At 46.0% G+C, this 17,294-nt stretch overlaps 1 protein-coding gene and 1 long non-coding RNA gene across 2 annotated transcripts; one reads left to right on the top strand and one right to left on the bottom strand.

The window, feature by feature from the left end:
• Nucleotides 1–1,575: 1,575 nt before the first annotated feature.
• Nucleotides 1,576–11,427, bottom strand: GGCT (gamma-glutamylcyclotransferase). The gene is made up of 4 exons (XM_074839666.1): nt 11,254–11,427; nt 8,238–8,383; nt 4,985–5,120; nt 1,576–3,050 (listed from the first exon to the last, which is right to left on the bottom strand). The coding sequence occupies exons 1-4, from the start codon at nt 11,392–11,394 to the stop codon at nt 2,901–2,903; spliced, it is 573 nt and encodes a 190-aa protein (XP_074695767.1). The 5' UTR covers nt 11,395–11,427; the 3' UTR covers nt 1,576–2,900.
• Nucleotides 11,428–11,569: 142 nt separating this feature from the next.
• LOC141934286 (uncharacterized) lies at nt 11,570–15,710 on the top strand. Its single transcript, XR_012626301.1, has 2 exons — nt 11,570–11,799; nt 15,513–15,710. It is a non-coding gene; the product is annotated as an uncharacterized LOC141934286 (long non-coding RNA).
• The last annotated feature ends 1,584 nt before the right edge of the window (nt 15,711–17,294 follow it).

Genomic DNA, 17,294 nt, shown 5'->3' with positions numbered 1-17,294 from the left:
CGGGGTCCGCGGGGGGAACTGCCCAGGCATCACGGTGACAGAGTTAACTGCCGGTGCCAGCAGCACCACGGTCCCGCCACGCCGTGCCACGGCCTCCCCACGGCCATGGGGCACCAACTCTGCCCAGGCAAACCGCTCCCGCCTCCCCCTCGTCCAGCTTCTTTCGCGTTAAGCGAGCGAAGCGCCGAGGCCTCAACGACTCCCGCCTGAGTCAGCGCACGGATACGGATCTTCAGGCGGGTTTACGGCGAGTACATGGCGCTTTTTTTTTGATGTTTTGTTTTATCAGTCGCTCAGGGGAAAGGCGAGGCGGGCGCGAGCTCCACGGCAGGTAAGCGATGCCTCTCGCCCGGCTGCGGGGCGCTCCCTCCCACCTCCTCCTCCTTTCAGGACCCCGCCACCCTCGGCCTTCAGGAAAATTACATCACCGGCCAGCATCTGTAACAGTATTTATTCCTGGCAGCGTTGCTGGGTTCGGTATGACGGCGCCGCTCCCCTGGCCGAGGCGCTGCGGGGCCACTGCTGCCTGGCCGGGCCGGCCCCGCTCCCCGCTCCCTGCCTCACACCGCCTGCCCACGGCGACCTCCTCCCCTGAGGAAGAAGCACGAACAAGTCCCAAAGTTTTCAATTCAGGAGCGCCAGAAGTGTACCAAGAGGCGGGAGCCGCCGGGGCGCTGCCTTCCCCCTTCCACCTCGCAGCCTTTTCACAGGGTAACAAACTCTGATTTATAAAAAGCAGAAACTTTGATTTACACGCTCCAACCCGGCGCCAGCCGCTGACCTGCTGCCGAACGCCTCCGCTTCCCGCCTGCCCCGAGCCCCCGTCCCTCCGCGCCGCCCACCCCTCACGACATGGCGGCCGCCCCCCCTCCCCGCAACAGGCGCATAAGCTGCCGCCGGTCGCGACCGGCGAGCGAGTCGGGCAGCGCCCCGGCGACCCTCCTCCGCCCCTGGCCCTTCCCCTGCACTCACCGGCGGCGGCGAAGGGACGGAGGCGAGGGGAGGAGCGGGGCGGCGGCCGACCCACGGGTGCTCCACCCCGGCCCGCCAGGAAGGAGCTCCCGCCCCACACGCGGGCTCTCATCCCCGGCGGGAAGCGGCTCCTCCCCACGCAGGCATGGCCGGAGGCTTCTTTTTCACGACCACCACCTTTGTCTCCCCATACCGGCACGGCGGAAAGCCTCCCCCCTGCCGGGAGAGGTGCCGGAGGTCCCGCCGCAGGGGAGGAGGCCTTTCCCCGACCCTCAGAGTTCCCACCCTTTTCTTCAACAGGAGGCATCAAGTACTTTCCCTCACCTCCCCCCCAAGGAGGCTGTCATGATGTTATTTTGTGTTTTCTTCTTGCAAGAGTAAAATAACCATTTAAAAGTTCAAAAGCCCAAAGGAGCATGGTAAGGGTAAAGCAGAAGTAGTGCTGATGTTGAGGAGTGTGTTCATGCATAGTTTTGCGCTCCATACTGAAATCATACCCATTAAAAAACATAAAAAGCTAATGGAAGTTCCAGTTACCTTTCCACCTTGTGCTTACATAAGCAAAATATATTCTCGAAGCATGCATTGAACAGATGGGAGACGTTTGGTAATCACAATTTTATTTACTTAGTTTCAGACTAGGCAGTGCTAATACAGAAAGTACCATGTTTTACTGTAGTCACTGTGCCCTACTCTGGAAATGGGCATATGACATCAGGACAGCACCTATACATCCCTGGCAGAAGTTTACAGAACAAATTTATGCACAGAAGATGTGGTAAATCTGTTACTTTGTCATTTGTTTATCTAAGCAGTCACACGGTGACACCAATTATATCTTGCATCCCTCTGTACATCAAGAAAAAAAAAAACACTGTACAGAAGATAACTCAAAGTTCAGTTGTTTGAGATATTCCAGGTTGTCCATTTTTCCTTGTCCCCCCCAGACTAACTACAGGGGTTGCCAAATACCATGAAGATAAGTATTCCAAACCTCACAAGAGCTTCCAGTTTTGCAGGAGATTGTCAAAGCTGGGGGGGGGGGGGGGAAGAGGCCAAGTCTGTTCTTCTGGGGTTTGACAGAAACAAGACCGTGAAACAAATCCACTCACAGGAGACTTCCTGATTTCACTGGACATGGCCAAGATAAGCAACAAGCCAGTCAAAAAAGTCATTTAAAAAAACCTTGGAATTATCTAACTAAAATGAATTCTTTAAAATCTGTTGGTTATACCTAACCAGTTCACCTATGACAGTTACTAGACATAGAAAGGACGAGGCCATTATGCTTTGAATGAGATCCTTTGCTGAATGTTGTCTTCAGGCCTAGGTTGCCTTTTGGACTAACACTTAAAAACATGGAGATAGTTAAAAAAATATTACTTTTCTTTCTTTGTTAATTATATAAACAAACAGGAACTCCATTGCTTCAGATAGGTTGGGCTTTAAACCATTAAGAGAAGCAGCAGAGGAAAAAGTTGAGTCTTAGAGTTTTGTCTCTACTTTGCATCTAACAGATCTCTGAAATTCTTGATAATTGTGTATACAACCTTGAAGAACAAAGGGCCTGATCCTGCAGCCCTTATTCCTCAGAAGGCAACAGATGCCAGTACTCATCAAGATGGCCTTTTTCTTTTAAAAATGTCAGTAAACAGAACGCGAAGCACAAGTTTGCATGCAGCACTACATGACAATTACAGAAAGATAATTTCTAAATCTGCAAAAACTTCAGCATGTACTCAAGCTATATATCCAAAGCGAAGAAGTTACCAATGTCAGTGTGTCTTCAGAATGCACATTATATCTAATGGCTTACTGTAGGTACACAGCAAACTCAAATTTTCTTGATAAAGAAACAAACTGCTGATCAGCACAGTGAGGAGAGGTATCCAGATCAAGGTGAATGGCCAAGCAAGTGCAGAGGTATTCTATGCAGAATTTATTTTCTTTGCTTTAACAGCAGCTTCAATCTCTTCCATGATCGGCACCGGCCCTGCATAGTTATTAGTTTCAATAGCTTCTAATTTCTTCTGATAGTCAGCTGGCAAGCCATTCTGTTTTGCACCCATGCAGATAACCTAGAATCAAAAGGGAGAAAGAAAAAAAGCCTTCATTAATGGCGTTAGGAGGGACAGACCCCTCCAAACATCTACTTGTGCAGGAAAAACCACTTAAGGTAACAAAAGAATTAATCCCAAATAATGCTATTTGTACCTAAAGATAGCCAAAGGCTTCAGGAAGACCACTGAAAAACCTTAACAGCGTCAACAAAATTACTCTGAAAAGACTTGTAACTACTAAGGCATACCCCTAAGATTCTGAAATGTAGCCAACTTGCATGAGACTGTACAATTAAGCTGTTACTCAGATATTCCCTTCTTTCTTCCAGTGAGGATGACTTTATGACTTTATCCAGCTTTACTATCACATCTGAGTGAGAAGCAGTGTATATTATTGAAATTATTTTTCAAAACGAAGCTGTTCAAGTGGAAAGCACAACTGTGAGTACCTGGACAGGTTATAGGAGTAACAGATGTTTAGTTAAAAATCATGGATTCCTTAGAGTCTGTTACTGCAGCTTTTCTACATACAAAATAAGTATTGGTGCAAGAGAAAAGAAGTGACAGTGAGAGGAAGAGAAGAGGCTGTAGGAGCCAAGGCTTTAAAGGGCCACAGCAAGCTCCCATACAGAAATGGATAGATAGGCAGATTTTAAAAGCTGACACTATTATAAATATTCTTTCATGCATTCAACATCTAGCAAATTCAAGGATGGGGAATCTAGAAGGAATGAACTTTGCCACAAAAAGTGCACAACAGCAGATGGATGTAGATCACTGTGTGATAATGTACTAAATTTTTAGCCCTCCTGCCTGGTTAACTGAAATAAAAGCTGGGGGCAGGGGGGGAAGATGAGGACTAACAACTGACCCTGACAACAGCAAGAAGGAATGTTTAGCTAGATAAAGTTGCCAGTATTGGAGGTTTGCTCTTACAGCATACTAGTGAGAGCTTGCACACAGCAACAGACTGTGTATTAACTCCCTGAAAAGCCCTAAAGATCCGTCTTGACAGGAAGTGGGTTGGCAGGGAGGAGGTTTGCGAAGCAGCAGAGCCTGCCTTCTAAGCGAGCTTTCTCTTCAGAAGTCCTGCAGCAGCTGGCCTTAGCTATGCTCCTAGAAGCTGATTCATAGGAGCAAGTTCCTCAGTTAAGAGAAGGCAGCACACCTTGGGATTTAACAAGCTCGAGACCTGTTTCTTTGCTTTTGGTAGAAAAAGGCAACATGTTAGTGATGCCTATCTGCAACTGCCAATAGCTGCACAATTCCAGACATGCAGTCATACCACCCAAGGCTAGGCCTGCATCAGATCTCACAAGCTAAGCAGGTCAGGCCTGCTGCATAACTGGATCATGTGTCTCTATAGAGTCAGTGCGTTGCAGAAGTGTTGAAACACTTCTGCCTCACCAGCCATCAAGTGGGAACCCTGCAGTGCTCTGCAATGTTGCTGGAAGTCCTGTGATATACTGATGATGCATCTGGTAAAAGGAGGCAGGTGGACTCCTGTATTAAATGATAGTAAGATACTTCATAAGACAACAGGGATAATCCGTGTCCTTGAGACTACAAGCAAGGTGCTGTATTCTCCCCACAGAAGCTTCCCTTTGTCCTTCTAGTGGAGTACGTTAATTTTTCAAACAGAGGATTGCTGTATATATCTAAACAACATCCTTCAGAAATCCTGGTGACAGTCAGAACTAATTCACAAGTTAAAGGCTTCACGTAAGGCATAACTAAGCCAAAAAAATAAAACTGATTTACTAGGCCTTTAAGAGCCAGCAATCTTCTGCAAGCATCTCTATTACATTGCACACAGATTGAGTTACACCTTTACATTAGAGCTACCCATGCCTTCCGCCTGCTGTAAATAAAGTACTTATTAAATAGGACAGAAGTACTGCACTATATATTTCTGTTCATTCTCTCCAAAGTTACAGTGATGCAACACCTACCTTTTTATACTGAGGAGAAGGGGAACCACAGACACAGTCCTTCATCTGGTAGCTTCGACAGGTCAGTACCTCTCCTGCTTGAGTGTGGACATTAACTTCTATTGGGACATAAATGCCATCTTCAACTCCTTCTTGCCTGTAAAGGGCATATATTCTTTTCATGCCAAATAACTGATGCATCTTTCAAACAAACTGTGCAATTAAACATATGCATTTATTGTAACAGAATTCAAGCCAGGACACTGGTCTGCGCTGTTAACAAAAACAAATAAAGCAAAACATATTCTAGTACTTTTTGTGCAACTCCAAGTTTCTAAGGAAGCAGCGGCATTCACTTTTATCGTTTCAGCTCTGTAAGAAAGAGTAATCTACAAGAGAAACACAACCAAGATTATCAGAATTAATGAGCTAGGCACATATCATTCATTACCTTTTGCTCAGATAACAAAATAATTACAAAGTTTTATCTTGCCCATTGTGTTACACTTGAATAAGGGGAAACTCACACAACTCTTGCAATACACATTCCCATGAGTAATCCAAGACACCCTTTAATTTGCGCAAGACATGTACAGCAACAATGAGCTAGATCAGGGCAAAACCCATTTTATTATTTTTTTATTAGCAAAATCATGCTGTCTTCGGAAAACAAAACCAAACCCAAAAGCAAAGCTACTCGTTGTCTTTAATCATTAGCATTTAGCCACCAACAAAAGTCTGAGGAATTAGTAAGAAGTAAACAAGAAACTTAAGCAATACAAGATAGACTTTCTAGCACAATTAACTTCAGATGTGTTTTAGATACAAGCGATAACATGGGTTTTAATGCTGCTTGTCAAAATACTCTTTTGACAACTTACCTTTCTTTCAAAGACTTACTATCATTCCAAGTTATTTAACATACATAACTTAGTTACTCATATAACATGGCCTGTGTTAAGTACAAGTAGAGACTAGAAGCTAACTGCAGATTCAAGGCCAACAGACAGCAAAATAAGTCACATGGGCACGTGACAGCAAGAAAAATGTTACAGTTAAGTAACATCCACTGCTAGGATATATATGGAAAAGTCACGATTTAGTCTAACTTATAGATTTGTGAAGTACAGAGGACAAAAAAAAAAATCTGACCATGAGACAGCACCAAAATGCATTTGAAGCCAAAAAGTTCAGACATCTAAGCATGAGATTCCCCTCCCATATTTTTGTTTTCTATATATTACATTGTTTTACTAGGATTTCACCTAATGACATGCAGTGTCAATGAGACATTCCCTCCTCTGCTTCTGGATAACAAAGCACAGGCTTGTCTATCCAGACTGGGGGCGGGGGGAGGGGGGGGGGGGGGGGGGGGGGGGGGGCGGGGCGGGCAGGAAGCGAAAGGGAGGGGAGGAAATAGTTAAATTACTTTTTTTTTTGGTAGATAGAAATTCCAGGAAATAAGCTGGTTGAGAACTGGTATCTGCTTGTGCACAGCCAAAAAATCCCAAGATCTTCAGGATGTGCAGGAATACATGCAAGCTCTTTCGAGCTGGTTAGGTTGGTTGTTTCTTGAAAGAACTTTATCGACTATCATTATGAAAGCCAAGAACACATCCCATTTCCTTCCATTTCTCATCCACCTTCATGGCATCAGTGGGGCAGCTGAGAAAAAGCAATCTTTAATGCTAGTGTCCGTCCTGCAGTTTTTGGTGATGGTATAGCATTCAAGTCTCTAGCATCTTGGGGAGCATTAAAGTTTATCCCCTGTGAAACAAATGTCAAGGATCTGCAATTCTACAATATGTAAACAACATTTCTAGAAGTTAAAATACAAAATGCTGTCCCCATAGGGGGAACACAGTGTTACTATCAAAGCAGATGCTGCCAGACAGCATCTCTATACTTCTGAAGTTTACGCTTTAGGAAAGCATGGTAAATCAGGAGATTTCAGTAAGGGTCAGCAGAAAGGGGACCAGGAGGGTAAGTGCTAGTGTAAGCAACAGAGGGGGAACCAAGGAGGTAATAAAGCAGGGACATGTGAAGCTCTCCCCAACCAGAAGCATACCACCTAGATGGCCTCCTGCTTGGGACTAACACTCCCAACCAGGACTTTGAGAATGCTGAGAGCGCCCATTCCCACGGTGTGCTAACAGAACCTGGGCAACAGTTTCTGTTGTGTTTCAGGTTCACTGTAGGCAATGAAAAGCAAGTTGAAACTTCAGGTTTCATGGCCAAGGTTATAAGGACATGTCTACACAGCACAGTGCAGCCATAACCAAAATGCAACAGTACCAGAGACAGAAGAACTGTATTAATGTAATGCTTTCAATGGGTTTAATATGCCCTGCTTCCTTAGCCTCACTAGCCCGGATTTCTGCTGGAATTAACTGACAGCAATGAACTGCTCTGAAGAAATGATCCTTGTGTACCAGAAGCATTGTGCTGTGCAAGTGCATCCTGAAAGCTGTGATAAACACATGACACCAGCCAAAGTTTTGGAGACTAAGTCCTGCCTTAGACCCCACAAGAAGTTATGCTACTCCTTGATTTGTTTACCCAGGTGGTCCTCCAGACTTCAGCCAGGGAACTACTTGCTCAGGTTGCCTTAAACTTGTCTTAATTATCAGGCACAGGCAGAAGACTCTCCACCATGCACTGTGATGGTGCAGGCAGCCTCTACCATTCAAAGGGAAAACCAAAACCATCTCAGCTCCCTGCTTGGATCTACCTCAAGTTCAGAAAAGTCTGAATCCTTAGAAGACATGCAAAATAACCTCCTCAAAAGGTCCCTTTGCCTATATTAAAGATCTCTTTCTCTTCTGCAAAGTCTTGTCCTCATCCCTTCTTTTTCCACTACAATTGGAGTCTCCAGATGCAGAGAGACAGAAACTGATGTCAGTCGCAAAGGAAACTCTCCCTAATGCAATGGGAAAAGTGTCAGAGGACAGAGTTCAGAGTGATTTAAGAGACAGGACATTAAGAGGATAGGGATTAAGAAAAAAAGGAGCCTGATCAATATATCAGCTCCAAATCAAGGTCCACACCTTATTAAAATACTCTTAAGTAGCTTTCGCTTGAAAACAAAGCCATTTTAATTACAAATGTGTTAGAAGTAATGCATGTACTGTGAGGTGAAATTCACATATTAAAATCCAAAGCATCTTCTCGATTCCAACACCAAAGCTTCCACACAGCTCTTTACCAAAAATTAACTACTACTTTTCAATTGCTCTCTAAAATAGTACAAGACAGCAAAAGTTAAGTCACCTACTTATCCAGTGAACTTAAATTGCTAGTGTTCATTTTCCACACTATTCCCCATACTTCGTCTCCAGGGCTCTGAACAATGGTAGCTGCACCTCCATGCCAGACAGAACTTGTCCTGCCTTGATGATGGCCAAACTCGAGCTTAAAATCCTGCAAATGAAACCAATGCAGAGAATCAATTTCCACTTAAGATAAGGGCTGTTGGCTATTCTTGACATGAAAGGGGCAGCTAAAGGAGAGTCTACAAGTAGTCAGCTGGAGTCACAGGAGGAGGAATGGACAGGAGGGATCTGATCCAGCTGCCATCTGACAGGAAGCTGAAGTTAGCCTTTTCCACCCCCTTATGAGAAACTGCAGTCTTGGGACAAAGGGAAGAAAAGTCTGGCAGAGAACAGTATTGATAAAAGTCTTAGTCTGTGGAGACCTGGACCAACATCCAACCTAGTAGTCTGGCCTAAACATTAGCTAACAATTTCTAGCAGTGAGAAGAAAGTGGAAGTAGCCCTTTTTCAAGACACATACCCAATTCTGCAGGGAACACAGAGGTGCTGAAGAAATGTCAGCTTGACTTCTGTGCAAGTTGGCAGTGACAGGATTGCTTCCTTTTAGACAATCTGAAGAGCCCTCGGCTGAGGTGGGCCATGAAGGAGGGAACTGGCTACTGCTGCCTTCTTGTTCCTCAAAAGACATGCCTACCTGGCGCCCATTCCTTTGCAGCTTTTGGTGCTGTTTTAAAACTTAAATGCTACCATGCAGGGTCCAGGAAAATAAGGGTAAAGAAGCCTACAAGATGGTGAGCCTTGGGTCTTGTCCTCATGCACTAACAGAACTCCCCAATTATAAAATACCATCCTATGTATTTTCCAGTGTTTTGTGCCTTCCCAGCACTCAACTGGAACATTCTTGGGTATTTTTAACACAATGCATATGCCTCCTTGATTGAGCTTCTTCAGGTTTTTGCAAGTTGAAACATTCTTTTAGAAATCAACTAACTCTTTTTCTTACAAGTAATAATCAAATATTACTACATAGGCAAAAGAGAATAATAGGTTCGTGCATTTTTCCAGTGTAATTTCCCATCTGACTCCATACACTCTATTTCCTCTCCTACTTGTTAGCCAATCTGTGGATCCTTCCCTAGCAGAGAGAAGGGAAACAAAAAACAAACAACTTTAGGGAAGACTACCTGCTTAACCGTAACAACAAAATCTGTCAAAGGCAAAAAGGATTAAAAACAACAACAAAAAAATAAAACTCAAACCTATACAACCCCACAGCTTTTGTTATTTCTTATGATCACCCTCTTTAAGCTATCACTTTGATTTAAAACATGTATGTGCATCTTAATATTCACTTTCTGAGACACATTACCTTCTTGTAACATGTCCTAACAGATATGGGGAAAAGGTTGCAAAAGTTGAGCAGTTGGAAGCTTGCACAAAGAAGAACAGCACCAATCAGAACACTGATCTTTTTTTTTTTTTTTTTTTTTTTGAAAGTGATAATCACCAGCCTGGCAAGCAGGAAACCCTCTGTTAAACCATGCAGGCAACCGCAACAGGCACTGCAGGGAAGAGGGAACAAACACACTAGATACTTTCTCGGGTCAAGAGCTTGGTCTTTGGCCCTTCTTCTAAGTACCAGTGTAATACCCTTTCTGTGCTTGTTACACATCCCATTTCTTACAGCTTTTGGCTGAAGATTAACAAAGCTGTAAAAAATCAAAACAGAGGGCAGTGAATTTACTATTCTAGTTTAGCATCCCAAGTACTCTGTTTACAGGGTATTTTTCCTTTTTTTTAAGCCAAGGTGGTACTACCATAGAGCAATTAACAGAAATCAGCTCCAACCTTTGCACGCTTCCTCACTCCCAAGCATCAGTGATTTTCCAGCTTAAAGGGAGTGAAGCTGGCTGGTGCTAGCAGGGAGCACAGCAGTTAGAGGTTGTCCTGAGAAGCTGGCACCTCACTGCCAGCTCTCGAACAGCCAATCTGCAGCGTGGCAAGAGATGCTTACTGCGTAACCCAAAAATCTACCTGAAACCTAGGAGAGCTGAAGCATAAGGCTTTCTTTTATTCAAAGAGAAGTGCACAATACTGCTGCTTTCCTCCTCACCTCCAAGGTCTGATCCTGCAAGGTGTGAGGCTCTCAGCACATTCAGCTCCTCACTGGTATGTATAAGCACCTCACACTTTACAGGAGCAGGCCTCAGTTGCCAGGTTGATAGTCCCAAGAGCCACCAAGTATCTGACTACAGGGAGTTTATCCATGACAAGTTTTTGGAACTTCATACACTCCAATGTAGATCATTTCCTGCCAGTTACCCCAAGAGAACCTTCAAGTCATCCTTAAGTGGTATCAGTCAACACTCTGCTCCTCCAAGGATCCTTCCAGTTGTACAGATCTGTGCATCAACAGCTTAATGACCATAAGCTCATACTTCCAGGCCTACATTAAAGTCAAGCTGATATACTGACATTTAATGACCCCAGGCAGGGGGAGAACCACCAGGGTGTAGGAAGGTGTCAGCTGCAGTTGTGCAGTACAGGGTGAAAGACTGACACACAACACGGGGAGGGCTTCTCACTAGTACCCCGCGTGGCAGAGGGGAAGGGGGAATTTTTTATTCCTTTAAAACTGCCCGAAGCTTGTCCCACAAACCCAGCTGAGCACCTGCTTCTTGCTCACCCAGGTTCATAGCCCTTGTTACGCTATACGCGTGGGGTCTTGGCTGGCAGCCTTACAGACTTGGCTAAGCCCAGCAAGATAAACCCCCCCGAGGCGGGACCGACGCCAGCATTTCGGCTGAGGGCAGCCCGAAGCGCCAGGCGCACGCTGTGACGTGAGGGGCGATGGGACCCCCCCCGCCTGAACGGTGCTGCGCCCGGTACCGGGAGGAGGGACGGGGCGGCCGCAGCGCCGGACCCCAGACAGCAGAGCCAGGCCGAGGCACTGCTCCACCGGGGCACGCGGACTTACACAGACCCCCGCTGCCCACCCGCCGCACCGCCCCCACGCACCTGCAGGCGCGCCACGGCGCAGAGCACCGCCGAGGGGCTGCTCAGCAGCAGCCGCTCCCGCAGCAGGTTACTGCCGTACGCGTAGTACAAGAAGCAGCCGCCCCGCGGCTCCGTGCCGGTACCGCCGCTGCCCGGCTCCATCACCCCGCACCCGACCCGGCCCCACCGCGCCGCGCCGCCGCTTTAACGCCCCCTCCCGCCGGCGGCTGCCTGGGCGGGGCCTCCGAGCGGAGCCGCCCCCCATTGGCCACTGCCTGCGCGCCGCGCCCCGCCCCCCCGCCGCTACTTCCGCCGCCACGTGGGAGCCAGCGTGCCGCGGTGCCGTGACGCTGCAGCGGCGGGGAGTGACGTCAGCAGGCACGCAGGGAGTGACGTCAGCGAGGTGCGTGCCTCTCGGCCGCCTAGGGAACGGCACCCTGGCGGGGAGTGGGGGGCACGCTGCGGCGCCTGCAGCCCCCGGTACCGGAACGGGGGGGTTACAGTCCTCCGGGTAGATTCGGGCTGATGCGTTTCACTTGTGAGCCCCCGGCCGCCTCCCAGAGAAACGTAAGCGGTGACGAATTTTAGATCTATTCCGTGAGAAGGAAAATGGTGCAACTTTCCTCAGCTGGGAGCGCTCGGAGCAGAGTAGGTTGGGAATATACAGGAGTAAAAGTCGGGAAGGTGTGGGCAGGCGGAACTGCAGACCCACAGAGGCGCCTCCTTGTTTTCCCTGACATAGGCGATGCTTGGATGAGACAGGAGGAGGCCGTATTGCTGGCATAAGCCGCCGAAGCAATGTATACATATATGTATACACATATAATGAAGCAAAACAGCCACAGAAAGCTGTAATTAGCAATAGTGTAACAATTAGTGACGAGGCACCATTCATTAATGCTGTTGCAGTAGCCCTCAGCCCACGGCAGCTTCCCGAGCAGGAGCAGCTCGTGCAGGATTCGGAGCGGGATCCCTGGCAGCGCAGTGCCCAGCCTCTCTGGGCACGTCCTCGCCCGGAGCATGCAGAGGGGAGAGCAGCAGGTGGGAGAGTTGGCACAGAAGGGAAAGCAGCAAGCGGGAGAGCTGAAGCAGCTCCTTCCGTTAATGACATGTGCAGCACTCCGAGTCCCTCCTTTAGTTTTCCCTACACGGGCATAGGCAAAAACACGTGAAGTGATAAATGTGGTTCTGATCCTTCACAACTAGCAGATTTCTATTTTTTTTTTCTTACATAGGAATAAATATTTTAGGGTGTGAGGGAACTGTTGTGTTCACTTGTTACATGGGTCATAGGATTATACAGCTAATTCCTCAGTTTTACTCCTTACAACAGTGAATAGCTGAACATCTCTTTTGAAAATCTGCTTCCCGTATATGCTTTTAGTCCCCTTTCCCTAAGGAAATACAAACTCTGCAAGGAGAAGTGTGTCTCTCTCCTCTTCCAGCAGCTTCTGGACCGTTGGCTAATTTCAACAAGAGGTGACAGAAAGCAAGAGCTTTCAGAGATAACCAACTTTCTGCCACTTTCAAGGAAACAGGCAGAGATGGTGGGGATCCCACAGGAAAGGCTTCTGGAGGACTCCCGGCTTTGACTAAGGCTCACAGCTTTGTGTACCCCAAAATCAGCCAGTACCCAAAAACCAGGGCAGGTTTTCCAGGCACTGGGGCATGCTGAACTGCCCATTTGGGTTTGCTGTGAGCTGTCCCTTGTTAGCTGAGCTTGCCTTTTCTTTTTAAACAGAAAAAAAATCTTACGTAGAAATTGGAATGAAGCACGTAGCAATTGTTACTTTTTAATCTCAAAACGACCTTCCTAAAAAAACTCCAACCAGCCTTTCATAACACTTTTTACATTATTGAAACTTTCGACATTCTGCACAAAAAATGCCATTTTTTCTTAACACTCAGAGTTTCAACAACAATTGTGATGATTTTTCGTTCACAAAGCATTTATAGTTTGAACAGGGGGAAACAGTTTTCTCCTAAAACTTGTGTCCTTTTTCATGGTATTCAAATCAAGACTTAAATGTTACAAAGTCAGATGATTAACAAATGAGAAGACAAGAGTCCCTGATCCATGGCTGGGTCTGTGCACATGAAAGCCTTCGTTAGCAAAGGCAGATAGCAAAATTACAGTCAAATTTCTGGAAGGACTGTCAGTTTAAAGTACTGCTATTTGCATTTCTAAGTATTTAATCCCTCAAAAAAAAAATTCAAATTAAAATCTGTTGAGGTTCTCAATTTTTATAGTCTCTGCTGAATACCAAGCCTATTCTATGACCAAGGAGCAGTAGCCAGTATTTCCAGGAGCTTGTTTTTGGTGTGCGTGGTGTAAGCTGGACTTGCTTATTCTATATATAGCATGATGCTAATTCAGATGTTATTGGGGTAAAACCTAGATTTATGGTGTTTAGTTTAATTTTTCATTGAACTGAGTCAATTGGTTTGCACTTCTGAAGCCCGTTTCTTCCCCAGCACGGCTCATGGCAATTTAGAAGCAGCACATTGAGCCTCTCAACTATTCATGAGGGTGATAGACATGAGAGTTAAATTGGAAGGGCCAGCACTGCCAGTGTGGGTCAGTGTCACAGGAACCTTTGACTTTAAACTATCTGGAAAATATAAACCTCTATTCCCAACAGCTTTTATTAAGCCTTTTTTTATTAAAGCCTTTATTAAACTGTTATTGATAGAGCACCCAAATGTGCAATGCATGCTCTAAGCCAGTGGGCAATGAGATGGCCAGTATCTACTGCAGAGCACTGAGCAGCTCATAGAAATGAGGCCTCTTGAATCTACAGAGCCCACAAAGCATACTTCAGAGAGGGAATGTTACCTCTGAAACCTGCTGTCAGGAAAAAAAGAGGTTTTCATTGCTGAAAAGATGCAAAGGCCAGTGTTCGTGCTAGGAATCAGCCTCTGAATTGTCTGTAGCTTCTCACCATAGCACCGTGAGGTGGCACAGCTTAGATCACTCTTTGTTTTCATGCGCTCAGGCCTGAGATGGAACAAAAATACTTCTGCCATGAGCCAGAAAAGGGACAGAAAGCCCCGGGCAGGTCTGCTGAGGCATGCTGCAGGTATGACCCTTGGAGGGGCCCCAGCCTGGGTCTCCCTGGTGCCATCAGCGCAGTGTGGCCAGTCTGATGGTGAGGCAGCACAGGAGGGAAGTGAGTTTGGTCTGGAGGGAAAGCTTTGTAAGTCTTTCCGTTGATGTACGTACAAATCATGGCCAAATGGCTGTATCTGCGTAGGAAATGGCTTGGCCACATACTTGATCACTATAGGCAGACCTTGCTTTGGAACCAAGTTTCCAACTGAAAAAGAGGCAGGAGGGTGGGAGGACCTTTCCTGTAGCAATTTGAGTAGAAACCTGCAGGGCTTTGGTGATGTTACTAGATTTCACACTTCCGCTGGTTCATGACTCTTTCAGGTGAAAATTAATTCTCCTGGAGAGGAGGATGTTAAATGAAACCCTGGGTTTTTTTGAAGTTAAATCAGTTCTGGAGTTGAGAGCTATCTCCAGAGCAGCTGACATGACCTATGTCAACCTGTTTGAGGCCCCAAACAATTTGGAGGCATTGTTTCCCCTTGGATGTAACTACAAAACCCGCGCAGAGTAAGCAGTCAGGTGTACGCCTCCTGTTTGGGAGCTTCCCAAACATGGGGGAAAGCTCTGGATATCCACAGCTATTTGTGCATTGTCTGCGGAGGAGATCAACAAGGTTATTTATGCAAAGAAAACAGGAATTTGTTTCCGTCAGGTTTTTATCCCTAGATGCAATATATTCCTGAGTATCCTGCTTAGGCTTTTAGGGGAAAAAAAAAAAGGAAATTAGGAAAAAATCAAGAATTAGGAAAAAATAAGATGTTCTGGGGTAAGTTAAACCTGCTGAAATGTCTGCCAGTCACTCAGTGTGCCTCCCCATCACTCCTTCTCCATCCCATAGTTATCACAGCATGAGCTTTAATTGATATTGAAGAAAAAAAAGAGAACCTGGAGGAATAATAAGGGCAACTGATGCAAATGAACCATGTGTGCAGTCCTCCCCACAGCTTTCCTCTCCTCCCTGAGGAGCCCTAGTAGGATGTGCTCTGCAATTAGTATTTCATTGAAATTATACCTTTTTTGCTGCAAGATGGTTACAGCTGGTGGTAGCTTCTTAATACAGTGTGCAAGGTCTGGGGGTCTGCAGAGATTTTATGTTCATGCAAATGAATGCAAATGATTTTACAAGGTGTCATGGTGTTGCTGTGCTTGTTCCTTCCCTACAAAACAGGGACCACGATGTCCTGCAGAAACCCAGCTTCCTTCCCTGCCTTGCCTGACGGAATAGCTGCTGACCCACGGGGCTCGTAACCCCACTGACCAGGACGAATATTTATTGTTCATTTTGCAATTCTGATTTTACATGTTTCTGCAAATAGTATGTGCCATCATTTAGGAGAGATGAACTATTAAAGTTACTGTGTCTGTGCATGTATCCACCTGCCTCTTTTTTGGCTCTGGCCAATGCCAAAGTGAGTTTTGGCCCTTCCTGAGGCAGCCCTGAGCTCTCCTGGGCTGCTGCACACTCAGTGTGGTCCTGAGATGTCACTGCATGATCTGTGCCATTTGGGGTGGAGGAGGGGGCGAAGGGAAAGGACAGCCACGTGAATCCCCCCTCCAGATCAGATACTGGAAGGAGGAGGGTGTGTATCTATGTCTTGCTTTTAGGGTATGTATCTATGTCTTGCTTTTGCTTGTACCTCCTGGAGCCCTGGTCTGTACAGACAGACTGAACTTCTTGCAGCCTGAGCTCCTTCTAACTCTTGGAGGGACAAAACACATGCGATCTGTTTTTAAAAAAATGCTAAGAATTTGATGTGCATGAAATCTGGAGACATAAAAAGTGGGAGAGAGCTTTTGCAAACAGATCCCGGAGCACGCAGTCCTGGCATGCAGCTGGCTTTAGTCACTTTGGCTTGTGAGGGCGTCTGCTCTGCTCACAGACCTACAGGTACTTGTGGGTGTGACTTCAGCAACTGGTTTGAAAAATCTTTCCAAATATTGCATCAGTTTTCAAAGGAAGAATTCTGGGTTGTACTGCACAGACTGTACCTGGGTGCAATTTTTTAGCTTGTATATGAATGTACAGTGGGAACAACTTAATGCTGAATTTCTGCTCATCTTTGTGTAAGTATGTTCAAAGTGTGGCTTCTTTCCTATGACCTAGTGTTTTACTTCCCTCATGGTAAAGCTCTTCTGATTGATAGCAATTCTCTAGTGATACAAAGCAAATGGTTACAGGAGATTTTGTCAAACTAGTTTCCCTCGTTACTGAAATCTCTTAGTTTGCGGTGTCAGGAGGATTTTGTCAGTGTGACTGATGTTTCTGTGGCCTGTTGTCTCAGGGTGCATTTGCATCTCGCACTGCAGAAGTGATTGCTCCTTTCAGAGGACCAGTTCTCATTGCCCTCCGTCTCTGGCAGGCACTTGTGTGTCACCAAGCAGGTTGTCTCTCGAGGCTGTCAAGTACTTGAGAAATTTTTTTTTTCCCCGTGAAAGTTATGACTGTGAAATTCAGACTGGCAGGTGAAAGGGCTGTATCCTGCTGTCTTTAGGCAGCTCTGCTATTTAGTGTCCATTTTACAATTTATTTATGATTTTTTATTATATTTATTATTATTATTTACAGTTTAATGTTAATTTGCTTTCTTCCCATCCTTTTACCTTCTGTAGGCTGGGAGCACTATTGTTTTCTTCCTCCTTTTGTTCTCTTTCAGCACAGGAAAGCTATCGAATAAATTCAGTTCCAGATGGTATTTTCCAGTCCTGTATTAACCCTATGGCTTTACATTTGAACTCTGCAGTGTATTTTACACAAGAGGTAGGTTGGTACTTCTTTTGCACTGCCGAGTCTGTAACCATTTCTGTGCTGCTAACCTTCAGCCTGCAGAAGACTTCGCATAGCTCCAGCCACCCTGCAGGAATGTGCCTCGTAGCCACGTGCTTTTCCAGAAGCAGCACCTTCTTGAGCTCTCGAGGGCAGCTATGGCCTGGGAGATGTTGGGATGGAGAA

Source organism: Strix aluco, chromosome 1 (assembly GCF_031877795.1).
Source record: "Strix aluco isolate bStrAlu1 chromosome 1, bStrAlu1.hap1, whole genome shotgun sequence".
Classification (NCBI taxonomy): domain Eukaryota; kingdom Metazoa; phylum Chordata; class Aves; order Strigiformes; family Strigidae; genus Strix; species Strix aluco.
This window is presented reverse-complemented; position numbering and strand designations above follow the sequence as displayed.

Excerpts from the sequence above, each read along its gene's own strand:
- GGCT (XM_074839666.1), bottom strand. The coding sequence starts at position 11,394 with ATGGAGCCGGGCAGCGGCGGTACCGGCACGGAGCCGCGGGGCGGCTGC. Across the intron at positions 8,384-11,253 it reads GCGCCGTGGCGCGCCTGCAG|GATTTTAAGCTCGAGTTTGG; the intron begins GTGCGTGGGGGC and ends TTTCATTTGCAG. Across the intron at positions 5,121-8,237 it reads AATTTAAGTTCACTGGATAA|GCAAGAAGGAGTTGAAGATG; the intron begins GTAGGTGACTTA and ends TGCCCTTTACAG.